Here is a 13,959-nt window from a genome sequence, read left to right on the forward strand (position 1 = left end):
TGTCGGTATCAAAAAAACAAATCTGCAGAAAAAACAAATTGGATATTGGATTGTCCAAGTAAAGTGATGAATGACACTCTTGACATTGTGTGATGGTTGTAAATGAGCATCACTGTTATATAAGCAATGTCATTCCTTTTTAGCCATGGGGGAAACATTACCTTGCTTGGGAATAGGCAAAGGGTTGGTAACAGGAAAGACATCCAGCTCTAGAAAATCTGTTTCATTGAATTCTGTCTGACCCATGGCAGCATGGGAAAGTGGACATTAAAATGATAATGAAACAATTCTCACTCCAAGATGTTCAATTTAAATCTCTGACTTATGGTTAATTACCTTGTATTCAATAAAAGATGGGGTTCATTTCTGTCCAACTTGATATTTTAACATTATAATATAGGATTTAAATTACAAAATTATGTGGCTAATTTCTTGTGCTTTTCTTTTCTTTAATAGGTTGGAGAAATTGTTACAGTTACTAAAATTAATGCCAATGGTCAGTGGGAAGGGGAAGTTAATGGTAAAAAAGGAATCTTCCCTTTCACTCATGTAGAATTTATTGAATGTGAAATTCCTGAAGAAGATCATGAAAATAACAGTGGCAATGTATTTGTGAATCTGTCATAGATTGTGTATATATAAAAACCAGCTTGAATAGACCTTGCATCATGGGACAATTCTATTTCCAAATACAGAAAGGCCAAAGCAAGAATTTTGCCCCAAAACTAATATCTCTATTTGGCACCCGAACTGAATGTAAGTTGTGTGTGTGTATGTGTATGTATGTATGTGCACATGTGTGTGTACTTCCCAGAATAAGATGATTTTATATTGCTATTCTTACATGCCAACAAATGATACACAGTTTATTTGTTGCAACCCCCTTGGTTGCAATCATCAGATTTATAATCTGATTCTCTTTTGTTTTTTTCTCTCAACATTCATTATACAACTTTATTACATCACCTTCACTAATCACTTCCTCCCTCTGCGTTCTCTCTTATTATACACACAAATCTTTCCTCAGGTAACATTGCTGAAGCTTTTCACTTGAGTTGAGTGTGTAGTTGTTTTGTCAACTATATTCTCTTTTATTCTGTTTTATAATGTTAACAAGGCTTAAGGGATTTTCCTCCTTGGTCAGTAATTGACTTCGGGTAAAAATATTTGACAAACCTGACACATGTACTTACTTTATGAAACATTAAGATTTCATCTCTGTTTCCTCTTCTTGAAGATCCTTTTTATTTATTTATTATTTCCATTTTAGCCAAAATTGTGAATTAATTGTATGATATGAGAGGAAAAAGAAAGTGCACTAAGCATATGTAGTGCTGCTGTCATTTACAGTCAGGTATGCTAGCATCCAAAAATATTTGGAAGTTATCTATCCCTCCACTAAAACACTCTCTTTTACTTTTTCATTAACCTAAATATATTGAGAAATGATAATTCTTTGCATTGTTCACACAGCTGTTTTTATAAACTTTTTCTTATTTGCTGGATGACGAGGAGCAGGAAGAGAATATTTTAACTGTCATTAATATTTCAAAATATATTAAAACTGATTTTTCAATAGAGTTGGAAGGAGTTTTTACCTCCACTTCATATCTTCTCAACAATTACAGTTTGTTGAAAAGTCTTTGGCAGCTAATATCTAATTAACTTCAAAATTTTTCTAAAAAAAGAATGTTAGTTGAACACTTTAAACAGAAAACTAAAACTAAAACCCTTTTGTCACTTTTGTTTTTTCTTTTACTATTGTTAAGCAATGTCAGAAAACCCTCCAAAGTGAACAGATTATTTCCAGATACTGTCCACTTAGTCCATTAACTCCATAGAATTGTTGCAAACATTAGTTCTTACCAATGCCTTGTTAGTGTTTGCAGGAAAATATACCTCTTTCTACTGATTGTTATGGAAAATTAACAGTACAATCATTATCTAATATTTTATGCCATACCAAAAAAAGAAAAAGAAAAAATGGTTACATTGCTGTCTTTTAGTTATAAAGTGCCTTGTTTTCACCTTTACATTGTCTCTCTCTCTCTCTCCTAAGTAGTTATTATTTCATGATGTTCTGTGACTGTCCTTCTCATAGTCTTTCCACATTCTCTAAGCAAACGTCAAAAGTTAGTTCAAAGGAAGATAACTACAATATTCAGTAGACTAATTTACATCTAGAATAATTTGTTTTAGATTCTCAACTTTGACATTTACATCTTTTCTCAAATATTTTTCGGTTCATGTCATTAATGTTGCTAGTCCAAACCAGTTCAGTTTTTGAGGTTAAAATAAATATGATACATGAGACTACTTCTGAATAATTTCCCCTCAAAACATTGACACGTTGTTATTGATGAGGCATTGAAACCACACAATGACATCATGTATCAGAATAATTATATAATTACTGCTTAATACATAGCTTTGCTTCTTCCTTTTACCATATAACTTATCTTTGCGAAGATTACTCTATCCAGTTATAAATCTTTTATTAACTTGCTTCCAATCTAGTCACCACACCTATTATATTGTGCCTGGAAGCAAATCTCTGTGTTTTTTCCCCATGTATAGCTATTACATCTGCCTTTTCTAATTCTCTGATGTATCAGCATTCAAGTGCAAGATCAAATAAGCTGGCTCTTCATCTTGTAATAAAGCAGCCTTGCATTGTGAATTTGAATTTTTTTTCCAATGTGGTGCTATATTGGGAGGAAAACATGATTGCAATGAAGAGAAATTGTTAATATGTACTTTGTAAATTAAGGTTTTGTTGATGTTTTTGTACATATTTAATTTTGTAAAATTATAGTGTGTGTGTGTGTATGTGGGCATTTTTTTTTTCTTTGAAAAGCAAAAAAGAAATTAATCCTTTTTAAAATGATTTTCTAAACGAATCAGCATTTGTATATGTGTATATATGAGTTTATGTGCACATTATGTATGTGTATACATGTATCAATACATACATGTTATATGCATATAGATATACCCATGCATACAGCATGTATGCATGGATATGTGTGGATGTGTGTGCATGTGTGTATATATATATATATTACACATACACACAAACATACCCATGTATATATTGTGTTGTATGTCATATATATATAGTTAAGAACATAATTCCTTTGTTTGTACAAAGTATTGACTTTATGCCTTGTTTTTAATGTACCAGCTCTGCCAAATCTTGAATATGTCTTAATATTTACTTTTATAATAATTTTAAGAAAAACCAAACAAAACAAAAATAAAAAAAAATACCTGTAAGATAAAACTTAGCTCTGCTGCAGTTTTGTGCTGTTGTAGTGGATAAATAAAGTGTGATATTTCTTATCCAACACCTTATGAAATTTTAATGACACCTTACTCTTTCTACATAATTCAAATTATTTTTTATACTAAATCAACAAAATGAATAAAAAAATTAAAAAAAAGAAAGAAAACAGAGCAGAAACAAATTAATGGTGATAATTGAATTTTTGGATAACGAGATGTTTTGTCATTTAGTTATCTGTAGAATTATGTATATTTGAAAGATTTCTGTGAAATATCAACATGGCTAATGTAGCTTGGTGATTTAACACATGTCTATTAACTGGCTCTTACAAACATTTGAAGATGTTAAAATATTCATATTGAATCCCAGGGCCTTGTATTCACAAAATCACCAGAGATTATTATTATTATTATAATTGGGTTTAGATACAATTCCAACATTATTTTGTCCAATTAAGTGGCTTTATGTTTTAGGGTTTTTTTTTTATTATTATTTTTTTTTTTGTAGAAGTTTCTGACCTTCTCCTTTGTTACTGCTTATTCTTCATCATTTAGCACTAAATATATTTGTACAATGATTTGTGAAAGATCCAATCTTAAATGTTTATTATGATTAACAAGTTTACTTGATTCATATTTGAATGTTTTACACTTTGTGCAATGCTGTAATATCACAAATATATGGTTGAATAAATTCTTATAATTTAATATATATTTAAATATTACAGAAAATATGCCATCAAAAGTGTACTGTTTATTCAAGATTTTAAGTACCAATTTTCAACTTTATGAAAAAAATTCTTCACTATATATATATATATTCTAAATCACAGACTTGTTATTGCTCTCAGTCAAGAATTATTTATTAGTGTTTCTGACTAATGAGAAGTAAAAATATCACAAATTCACTCAGTTGTTTTTTTTTTTTTTTTTTTTTTTTTGAATGGCAATTTCCAATTTTAAACATGTGTTACTGCTATTTAAATTTTGGTTGTTTTTCCCTCCTTTGATAATCCATGAACCATTGTATTTGATACATTGTTATAATTACAGACACTGCCCTTCTTACCTGCTGAGTACCACATAATTTTTTCTGGCTATCTGACCCATCACAATGTATATGTTATTTTAAATGCATTGCTCCTCCTTTATTTCTTCACTCAAACAAGGGTCATACCACAAGTCCTTGATTTTCAAACAAACTGTGACAATAACTCAGTTCTTGAATGCCAAACTACAAACAAGTCGTTTTGGTGATTTATACTGCCACTGTTGAACCCTTTCATATAAGATATATTACTGTTGGTTTTTTTTTTTATCTGTTAAAGTAGTAGTGGAAATATTGGATTGATGCAATGTTTAGTTTCATCTTTTGGTATTTCGAGTTCAAATTTTGCCTTCCATCCCTTTGAGTTTGAGGTATATACAGGAGTCGACCAACTATAGCACCTGTGGACTTATGCCAGTCTAAGAACTCTTTATTATACATGTGGATGTAGCTGTTCTCAGCAAACACACTCAGTAACCTGAAACCTTTTAAAAATCACTTTTATATATGTCACCTGTGCCGTTAGGAAAGAAATGAACTTCACAAACACTTTACACTGTCCTTATTATTTAGATCCAGGACTGCTCTCATTCAACAAACCTATAAACGAAGGCACTTTGGCCATAGCCAGCCCATCTATTTTACAAACATTGTGTATTTCGAATTCCATTATTCAATATATTACAATAGGAGTATGACTTGAGGGAGATTTGGCTGCTATTTCTAGCAGGTTGGGCAGTTGCACAAAGGCTTCCCTTGTTTGCTTGATAAATCTCATCTATCATGCCCATGTAGCCAAAAGAAGAAAAAAACAAATATCATAAATATTACCAATTTTATACCAGTATCAACTTAAACTGTCCTTCTCAGGTCGATAAAAAGTTAGGACCAGTCAGATATTTATATTCAATATAATTGACTGTCCTCCCCCTAAAAAATAAGGACCAGTCAGGTATTTATACTCAAAATAATTTACTATTACCCCCACCCCACCCCCTCACTCCCAATCTTTGTGGGCAATGTTAGAAATTGCTATTTGTTTTATAATCGCATCAACCTGTGGACCGGAATTTTTACAAATAATTTATGATTTTTTTTTTGAGTTCTGTAGGAAATATTAAAGATGAAAAAAAAATTTTAAATAGTATACTATTTTTTTCTATTAAAAGAAACCTAATGGGTTTTGCTAAATAATTGTTTCCAACTTACCCACTCTCATAACTTTTTTTTTTTTTTTTTTTTTTTTTTTTTGAGATTTTGGGCTATCGGTTAAAAATTCAAGTTTCTATTGAAATAAAACAAATTTAACAAAAATGAAACATGTTAATCTTGTTTTTTCAAGTATTTCAATCTTTGTCATTTCAGCTTCGCAAAAAGTTGATTACAGATTATTACAGAATATATATATAAAGTCTAAAGAGATGTAGGAGAAAGCTGACACTCTATAGGTCAGAGGCAATGGTGTTTAAGATCAAGGACAGACATACAGTTACAAAGGTGAGATGGAAAAGGCATGCTAAACCTTCTACATCAACCTTTTTTAAATCATCAGTGAAGATTGATCCTTTATAGTTGCAAATGTTGGAAGAAGTGCCACTTATTCTGGTCCTTGAAATTGAAAATGCCCTCAAGCTGATGAAAGCAGAAACAAAGTTCCCAGAAAAGATGACATAAGAAGAGATGTTATGGTGTGGATGTGATGAGCTGTGGAAAAATCCTCATTCTATTCTTTGATCACTATCTGAAGGAGAGTAAAATACCTACACAAGTAAAGACTCAAATAGCATCTTGCTTCATAAGAAGGGTGATAAAGAACACTATTGAAACTTTGCCCCATATACCTCTTGTCACACTGCTATTAGCTGTTTACAAAAGTCATAGTCACCAAACTATTGAAGTATATCAACCAACAGTTGAGGAAGGAAGCAGATTTACAAAATAATTACAGTATGATTGATGACACATTCACTCTAACACAGTTTATAGAACACATGAAAGAATACAAGCTGCCTCTGCATTGCTTTTGTCAACTTTGAAAATACCTTCCATAACATCAGAATGAAGGTAGTACTGAAATTTCTGGAAATGCTAGATGTCAAAGTGCAACACACTGCTCATGGGTGCACCACTGATATAACTTTACTATGGCCACTGGTAAGAGTTTCAGCTGAAAAGGGCATCAAACAAGGAGATGCCTTCTCTCTAAAACTCTTTATTCCCTGTCTAGAAGTGGTCAGCAGCAACACTGACTGGACATGATGTGAACATCAATGGGAAACTTAACATCATCATCATCATCGTTTAACGTCCGCTTTCCATGCTAGCATGGGTTGGGCGATTTGACTGAGGACTGGTGAACTAGGTGGCTACACCAGGCTCCAATCTGATTTGGCAGAGTTTGTACAGCTGGATGCCCTTCCTAACGCCAACCTCTCCAAGAGTGTAGTGGGTGCTTTTACGTGCCACTGGCACGAAGGCCAGTCAGGCGGTATTGGCAATGGCCATGCTTGAAATGGTGTATTTTACATGCCACCTGCACAGGAGCCAGTCCAGCGGTACTGGCAACAATTTCGCTCGAATGTCTTTTCACGTGTCACCGGCACAAGTGCCAGGAAGGCGACGTTGGTAACGATGACGCTCAAATGGTGCTATTTACGTGCCACCGGCACGGAAGTCAGACAGCTGCTCTGGCAACAATCACGCTCGGACGGTGCTCTTAGTCCTCCACTGGTACAGGTGCCATCAAGATTTCGCTTTCGCTTGCCCCAATAAGTCTTCGCAAGCCGAGTTTAGTGTTCAGTGAAAGAGACATTGGCATGGGTGCCAGTCGTCAAATTTAGTTCGATTTCGATTTCACTTGCCTCAACAGGTCTTCACAAGCGGAGTTTAGTGTCCAATGAAGGAATGGTATGCATAAGTGGGCTGGCTACATCCCAGGCAGAGGCCTTGGATTTTGGTCTCACTTGGCTTGCCGGGTCTTCTCATGCACAGCATATTTCCAAAGGTCTCAGTCACAAGTCATTGCCTCGGTGAAGCCTAATGTTCGAAGGTCGTGCTTCACCACCTCATCTCAGGTCTTCCTGGACCTGCCTCTTCCACAGGTTCCCTCCACTGCTAGGGTGTGGCACGTTTTCACAGCTATCCTCATCCATTCTCGCCACATGACCATACCAGCACAATCATCTTGCACACCACAACTGATGCTTCTTAGATTCAACTTTTCTCTGAAGATACTAACACTCTGTCGGGTATGCACACTTACATTACTCATCCATCGGAGCATACTGGCTTCCTTCCTTGCTAGCTTATGCATGTCCTCAGCAGTCACGGCCCATGTTTCACTGCCATGTAGCATAGCTGTTTGTACACATGCGTCATACAGTCTGCCTTTTACTCTGAGAGGCCCTTTGACGCCAGCAGAGGTAAGAGCTCTCTGAACTTTGCCCATCTATTCTTATTCTAGCAGCTACACTTTCAGCGCACCCTCCCCAACTACTAACTTGGTCACCCAGATAGCAGAAGCTATCAACTACACCTAGTTTTTCTCCCTGGAGTGTGGTAAAGGTTGTTTTCTGCACATTTTCAGTGTTTATTGCTCCTGAACATCTGCCACATACAAAAACTAACTTCCTAGTTAGCCTTCCTTTGATATTGCTGCACCTCTTATGTGTCCATATCTTACACTGAGTACATCTTATAGAGTTTCTACCTATGCCTTTTCTACTGATCGAGCAGAGCCATCTACCTGAAGGGGTTTGTGGTTTGTCTACCTTCCTATTTATTAGGACTTTGGTTTTAGCTATGTTAACTCTAAGGTCCTTTGATTCTAATCCTTGCTTCCACACCTGAAACTTCTCCTCTAGTTCTGATAGTGACTCAGCAATTAGAGCAAGGTCATCAGCATAGAGGAGCTCCCAGGGGCATCCTGTCTTGAATTCCTCTGTTATCGCCTGGAGGACTATGATAAATAGGAGGGGGCTGAGGACTGAATCTTGGTGGACCCCTACCTCTACCCAGAATTCTTCACTGTACTCGTTGCCAACCCTCACCTTACTGACAGCGTCCCTGTACATAGCTTGCACAGCTCTCACTAACCACTCCTCTTTCCCTACTTTCCTCATTGACCACCAGATAAGGGAGCAGGGGACCCTGTCAAAGGCTTTCTCCGTGTCAACAAAAGCTAGGTACAGAGGTTTATCCTTAGCTAGGTATTTCTCCTGCAGCTGTCTTACCACAAATATAGCATCAGTGATGCTTTTTCCTGGAATGAACCCAAACTGCATCTCTCCCTAATTTGTTGGGTTATGACCCTCTCTGTGACCTTCATTACATGGTCCAACAACTTGATACCTCTGTAATTGTTTGTGTCTAAAGCATCACGTTTACCCTTGTAGCAGTTGACTATGGTGCTGCTACACCATTCATTGGGTATGACTCCTTCGTGTATCACCTGATTGACTATATGGGTCATTAGGCTATAGCTGACACTGCCAGATATTTTGAGCATCTCTGCAGTGATTCCTTATGGGTAAGGGGGCTTTCCCTGTCTTCATACTCTTAATTGTTTTATCTACCAAGGTACTGTCAATTCGGAGAGCTGGTCTCTGTGTTGGGTCAACATGTGGCAGACTCTCTTTCTCCCATTCATTCTCTTTATTAAGCAGCCTTTCATAGTGGCGTCTCCAGACCTTTCTCTTTGCAGCCTCGTTTAGTGCAAGTGAGCCATCATTCATGCGGACACATTTCTCACCTACGACATCACAATTCTCTCTCACACACTGTCTTGCAACACAAAATACTTCAAGTCTTTGGTCCTCACAGCGCAGAACATTGGCAAATTTTTTCTTATCTGCTTCTCCTCTGGCTAAGTAAACCTGTCTCCTAGCTTCCCTTCTGGCAGTCTGCTACCTCAGTCTTCTAGTCCTTCCAAGCCTGTTTCTTTTGTCTAATAGCCCTGTCAACCACATTGTTCCACCACCACGTTACACCAGCCACAGATCTGGTCGGTGACTCTCAGCAGGTTGTCCCGTAGAAACCTCCAATTGTATGATGCTATATCCCCTTCTAATTCGTCAAATGCTTCGAGTAATATCTCTCTAAATCTCTGTCCATTTGCAGGATCTTTAAGCTTCCAAACCCTTCTCCAAGCCAGTCTACTTCTGGGCATCCATACTCTCAATAAATGTATATTCTTTCAAAACCAGTTTTCCCACTGACTGTTGCCAACACTTATCTGCACATATTCTGTTAGAATAAATTGGATCTGCACAGACGCCAACAAATGTCGGCTATTTTTGTGATTGGGCAACATTTTTACTGTCACAAAATATTAGGCAAGTATAATAAAAATGATAATTGTCGGAACAAACATTTAATTCCACAGGTCTTACAGCTCCTAATGTTTGATGTATGATCCTTCACATGGAATAACCTTCCTTATGCACTGATTCATTGACTTTGTCAAGGTAATGATATCCTCTTGTCATGCTTTGAACAGCATCTACAATAGCCTCCCAGAGGGCAACTTTACTTGATAACTGCCATCCATCCTGGTAAATGCACCTCTTCAGGACACTCCACAAGTTCTTGATCAGGTTTAAGTCAAGAGAACAAGGTGGCCATTCCATCAAATGACCTCCAGAGAAGCCTATTGGCTGCATCTATTCCTTAGAATTCTTCACTGCATGAGATAAGGCATTTTCTTGCATGAAAACCAGCTTTCTCTTGAATGAAAGATTTTGCTTTTTGAACCACAGTTGGAAATTGTCCTTTAAGAAAATATCATAAGTTTTTGATGTCATCTTAATACCATCTGGGACCTACCGTGGCCTAACCATCATACCACCAACAATGTCAGCCCAAAACATAACCCCACGTCTTCCCTGCTGGTATCTCAAACTGAGGATGACACCCTCTGATTGATACCCAACCATTACTCCAGCTGTCTCATCCATCAAGATTAGCACAGCATTCGTCAGTGAACAGAACTGTTGATAAATCTATCTTCGTATATTCTTCTGCTCATTTCACACAGACACACACACCCATATATACGCGCACACATAAACGCACACACCTACACACAACCACATACATATACACACACACACACAGAAGTGCATACACGCACACATACTTGACACATCTCTACGCTCACACATACGCACACATGCACAACACACTCTCACAGACACGCATACAATTACACACATGGGCATAAATAACACACGCACATGCATGCATGTATGTAAGCAAACGCACGTACACACACAGGAATGCACATATACACAACATACACACACACAAAAATATACACATACACACGCGTGCGCACACAAAGATATACGCGAACACACACACATACAGACATACACACTCACAATCTCACACACGCACACATACACACACACGTGCATAGGTGCGAAAAAACGCACATATACCTCCACACACAACCCCCCGTCTACACACAAAATACACATACACACATGTACAAATGAACTCACATACACATATGCAAATGAACCCACACATAACTCCTTCACACACACAACACACACTCACACCCAAGTATACATACATGGACACACACGCAAATGAACCCACACATAACTCCCATACACACAACAAACACTAACACATACATGCACCTAAGTATACATGCATGAACTTATGCACATACATGCACACACACACACATATATATACACATACACGCACACACTGCAAGAAAAACACTCACACAACATACACATACACACACACACTTAAAAACTGCTTGCTTACTTTCTAATGACCATCGTCCACGCACATGAAAAAAGGTGACACACAGACAACCACTCCCAAATAATTCCTTCTACAACATTAAGCGACACACACACACACACTAACATATAAACAGCCAAACCACACACACATGCATACGCACATACACGTGCTGTTATTACACACATACACACTGACCCGCGCGCACGCACACATACAAACCTCCCTCTCTTGCACTCTCCTGTCTTAGAAAGAACTTTTTCTTCACCCATTCCCTTCTGGTTATTCCACAATGTAACCTCGTGTATATCGTTGGCGATTTTTTTCTTCCTCCATCTTCCCTTCTTTGGACTTTCCAATATTTCCGACGAAGGGCTTCGCTTGAAACGTCAAATTCTCTTTCTTTCCTTTCCTGAGCGTCCAGTAACACAATATCTGTATCACGTCCTCGCATTGTTGTTTTTTTGTCGTTTTTCTTGTTTGAACTCACTATATACCTATGTGTATGTATATATATATATAAGGTGAAGTATATTGCCACTTAAGTGTGGCTGACCCCTAGGGGTGGATGTTACTGTTGCTTTTAGCCCCAGGAGGACATCTCCTCCAGCTGGCTTATCGACACACAACTGTGTCCTGTTTGTTTTGCCAAGGGAAGTTATCCTCTCATCGTGATCTGTAGCACGAACGGACCCGGGTTTCAGAGTTATTTCCCTTCGTCAGCGTCCGATAGCCACCGATCCTCGATGAGATAGATAAATTCTTGGCAACCTTATGTATATTTTTCCAGTGAAATTCTTCACTGATATCGAAAAAGTGAAAACAAGCAATGTTAATTCTCTACATGAAGTATTAACAGTAACTGCACGATAAAGTTTCCTTCAAACTTCCTACATGCTTGAAATGTACATACATCAAGATACATTTGTACAAAATTTCATGAAAAAATATTCATTTTCCTGGAAGTTAAGTGGAATTTACGAATATTGTACCCCACCCCCTTCCAAAACACTTTCACCGAAAATTTTTGTATATTTGGAATCTACATAATAAATAATATATGCATAGAAAATTTCATTAAAAAATATTCATTTTTATGAAAGTTATGACCTTCCAAAGTTGTTTACTTGCACGTGTATATGTTTGAGAGAACGAGAGAGGAAGAGGGAGAGAAATGAATAGAGATTGAGAGCAATGTGTATGTTGTTGTCACAGGTCATGTATGTGTGGTTGTGTGTGTTTTTACGTATCTATGTTATGAAAAATAGGTAAAGAATACTGAGATGAAAGTTTAATCTATGACATATGTATCACTTTCTCTCTCTCCCTCTTTTACTTTTACTATCTATATTTTTATGTTGAGCGCGTGTGTAAGAATGGCGTTCCAGGTAGCAGGGATGAAATATAAAAGTTGCTAGAAACAACAGCCAAATCTCCCTTAAATCACACAAAGTAAACGGAATTTAAAAAATCTAATTACTGCACTGGAAAGTTCAGATCGAGAAAATTCCATTGATGTAAAAAATTTTTACGAAAAAGTGGAAAATGTGGATTTCTATAAACATTCAAAAAGGCTTCACACAAACACACAATTTCAGATTTATATATTAATATATACATATATATATATATATATATATATATATATACATACACACACACATACACATATATATATATATACATATATATACATACATACACACATATATATATATATACATACATACATACACACAAACACACTCATATATATATATATATATATATATACATATAAATACATAGACATACATACATCCATATATACATATATATATAAAACCCACTTCAAGATCAACATATATGATATGTAAACTTGATATCAAAGGATAATTATTTTAAAAATTATATAATTTAATAATACTACAATATAGATGAATTTAAGGTATCCTTTATAGGTAATCAAATGAATTTGAAGCAAATTACACGTTATAACATAGCTAAATAGTATATGGGATTGTTAATAGGGGCATCTAAACTACTTAGTCTATGCCATTAAACCTGTGAAAACATTGTAACCACTAAATTATTATATTGCATCGAAATGTTCATAGGTCATTTTCATTATTATTATTATAATAAAGTATTTTCAATGGATCAGTTTTGAGCTCTCTTTAAAGTCGATATATATATATATATACAAAAACTCAATTGTGAGTATTTTGCTAAGTTTGTTAACAGATACTATATTCTTTTGCCTAATTTTTAGTATAAAAAAATATATATAAACACATACATTTACAGTTCTACTTTACGGTAGATACTGCTACTTATCTGTAACATTATGGAGCTATTAAAAATTAATGCATCCTTGAAAGATATTCCAATACCACCCAGGAACCTATATATAAAGCAATTAATTGGAAAAACGCATTCATTCATCAACAGAATAAGGTGGAAAGCTCATTTTTTTGATAAAGCAGAGCAAGCAATCACAACCACGGATGATAATTCACAGTATAACAGACTTTTTAGATCATGGAATAATCCACCATACACTCCTAGGTTGGATAAATTTGAAGAAGAACTTTGGGCAGTAGTAAAGAACATTAAAATGAAGAAACATATTAGGAGGAACCTTCATTTGGAGTACCTAAGTAAAATTTCCTGGGAAATTAGCAGTTTAAACAGCATATTAGTTAAATCGGACAAAACAGGTAATATGTACAAACTACAGAAGCAATATTATTTTGAACTTCTTAAAAAAGAAATTGAGAAGAACTATAAAACAACAAATAAGAACATACTAAGAAATTCAAATATGGAAACTAAAAAATTAATGAAGAACTTCAACCTTTTGAATAGGACTGAGCCTCTAGTGC

The 13,959-nt window shown here is 35.8% G+C and overlaps 1 protein-coding gene across 4 annotated transcripts in view; it reads left to right on the top strand.

The window, feature by feature from the left end:
- The window catches only part of LOC106869162 (adapter molecule Crk), a 49,736-nt gene extending 44,089 nt beyond the window's left edge, over positions 1-5,647 (top strand). For all 4 annotated transcript variants that reach the window (XM_089352358.1, XM_089352357.1, XM_014914775.3 and 1 more), the window contains one exon: positions 457-5,647. In XM_089352358.1, coding sequence (XP_089208484.1) covers positions 457-627 — 171 coding nt within the window. In that variant the 3' untranslated portion in view covers positions 628-5,647. The remainder of the gene's footprint in view (positions 1-456) is intronic.
- Positions 5,648-13,959: the final 8,312 nt, after the last annotated feature.

Source organism: Octopus bimaculoides, chromosome 5 (assembly GCF_046866305.1).
Source record: "Octopus bimaculoides isolate indiv1 chromosome 5, ASM4686630v1, whole genome shotgun sequence".
Classification (NCBI taxonomy): domain Eukaryota; kingdom Metazoa; phylum Mollusca; class Cephalopoda; order Octopoda; family Octopodidae; genus Octopus; species Octopus bimaculoides.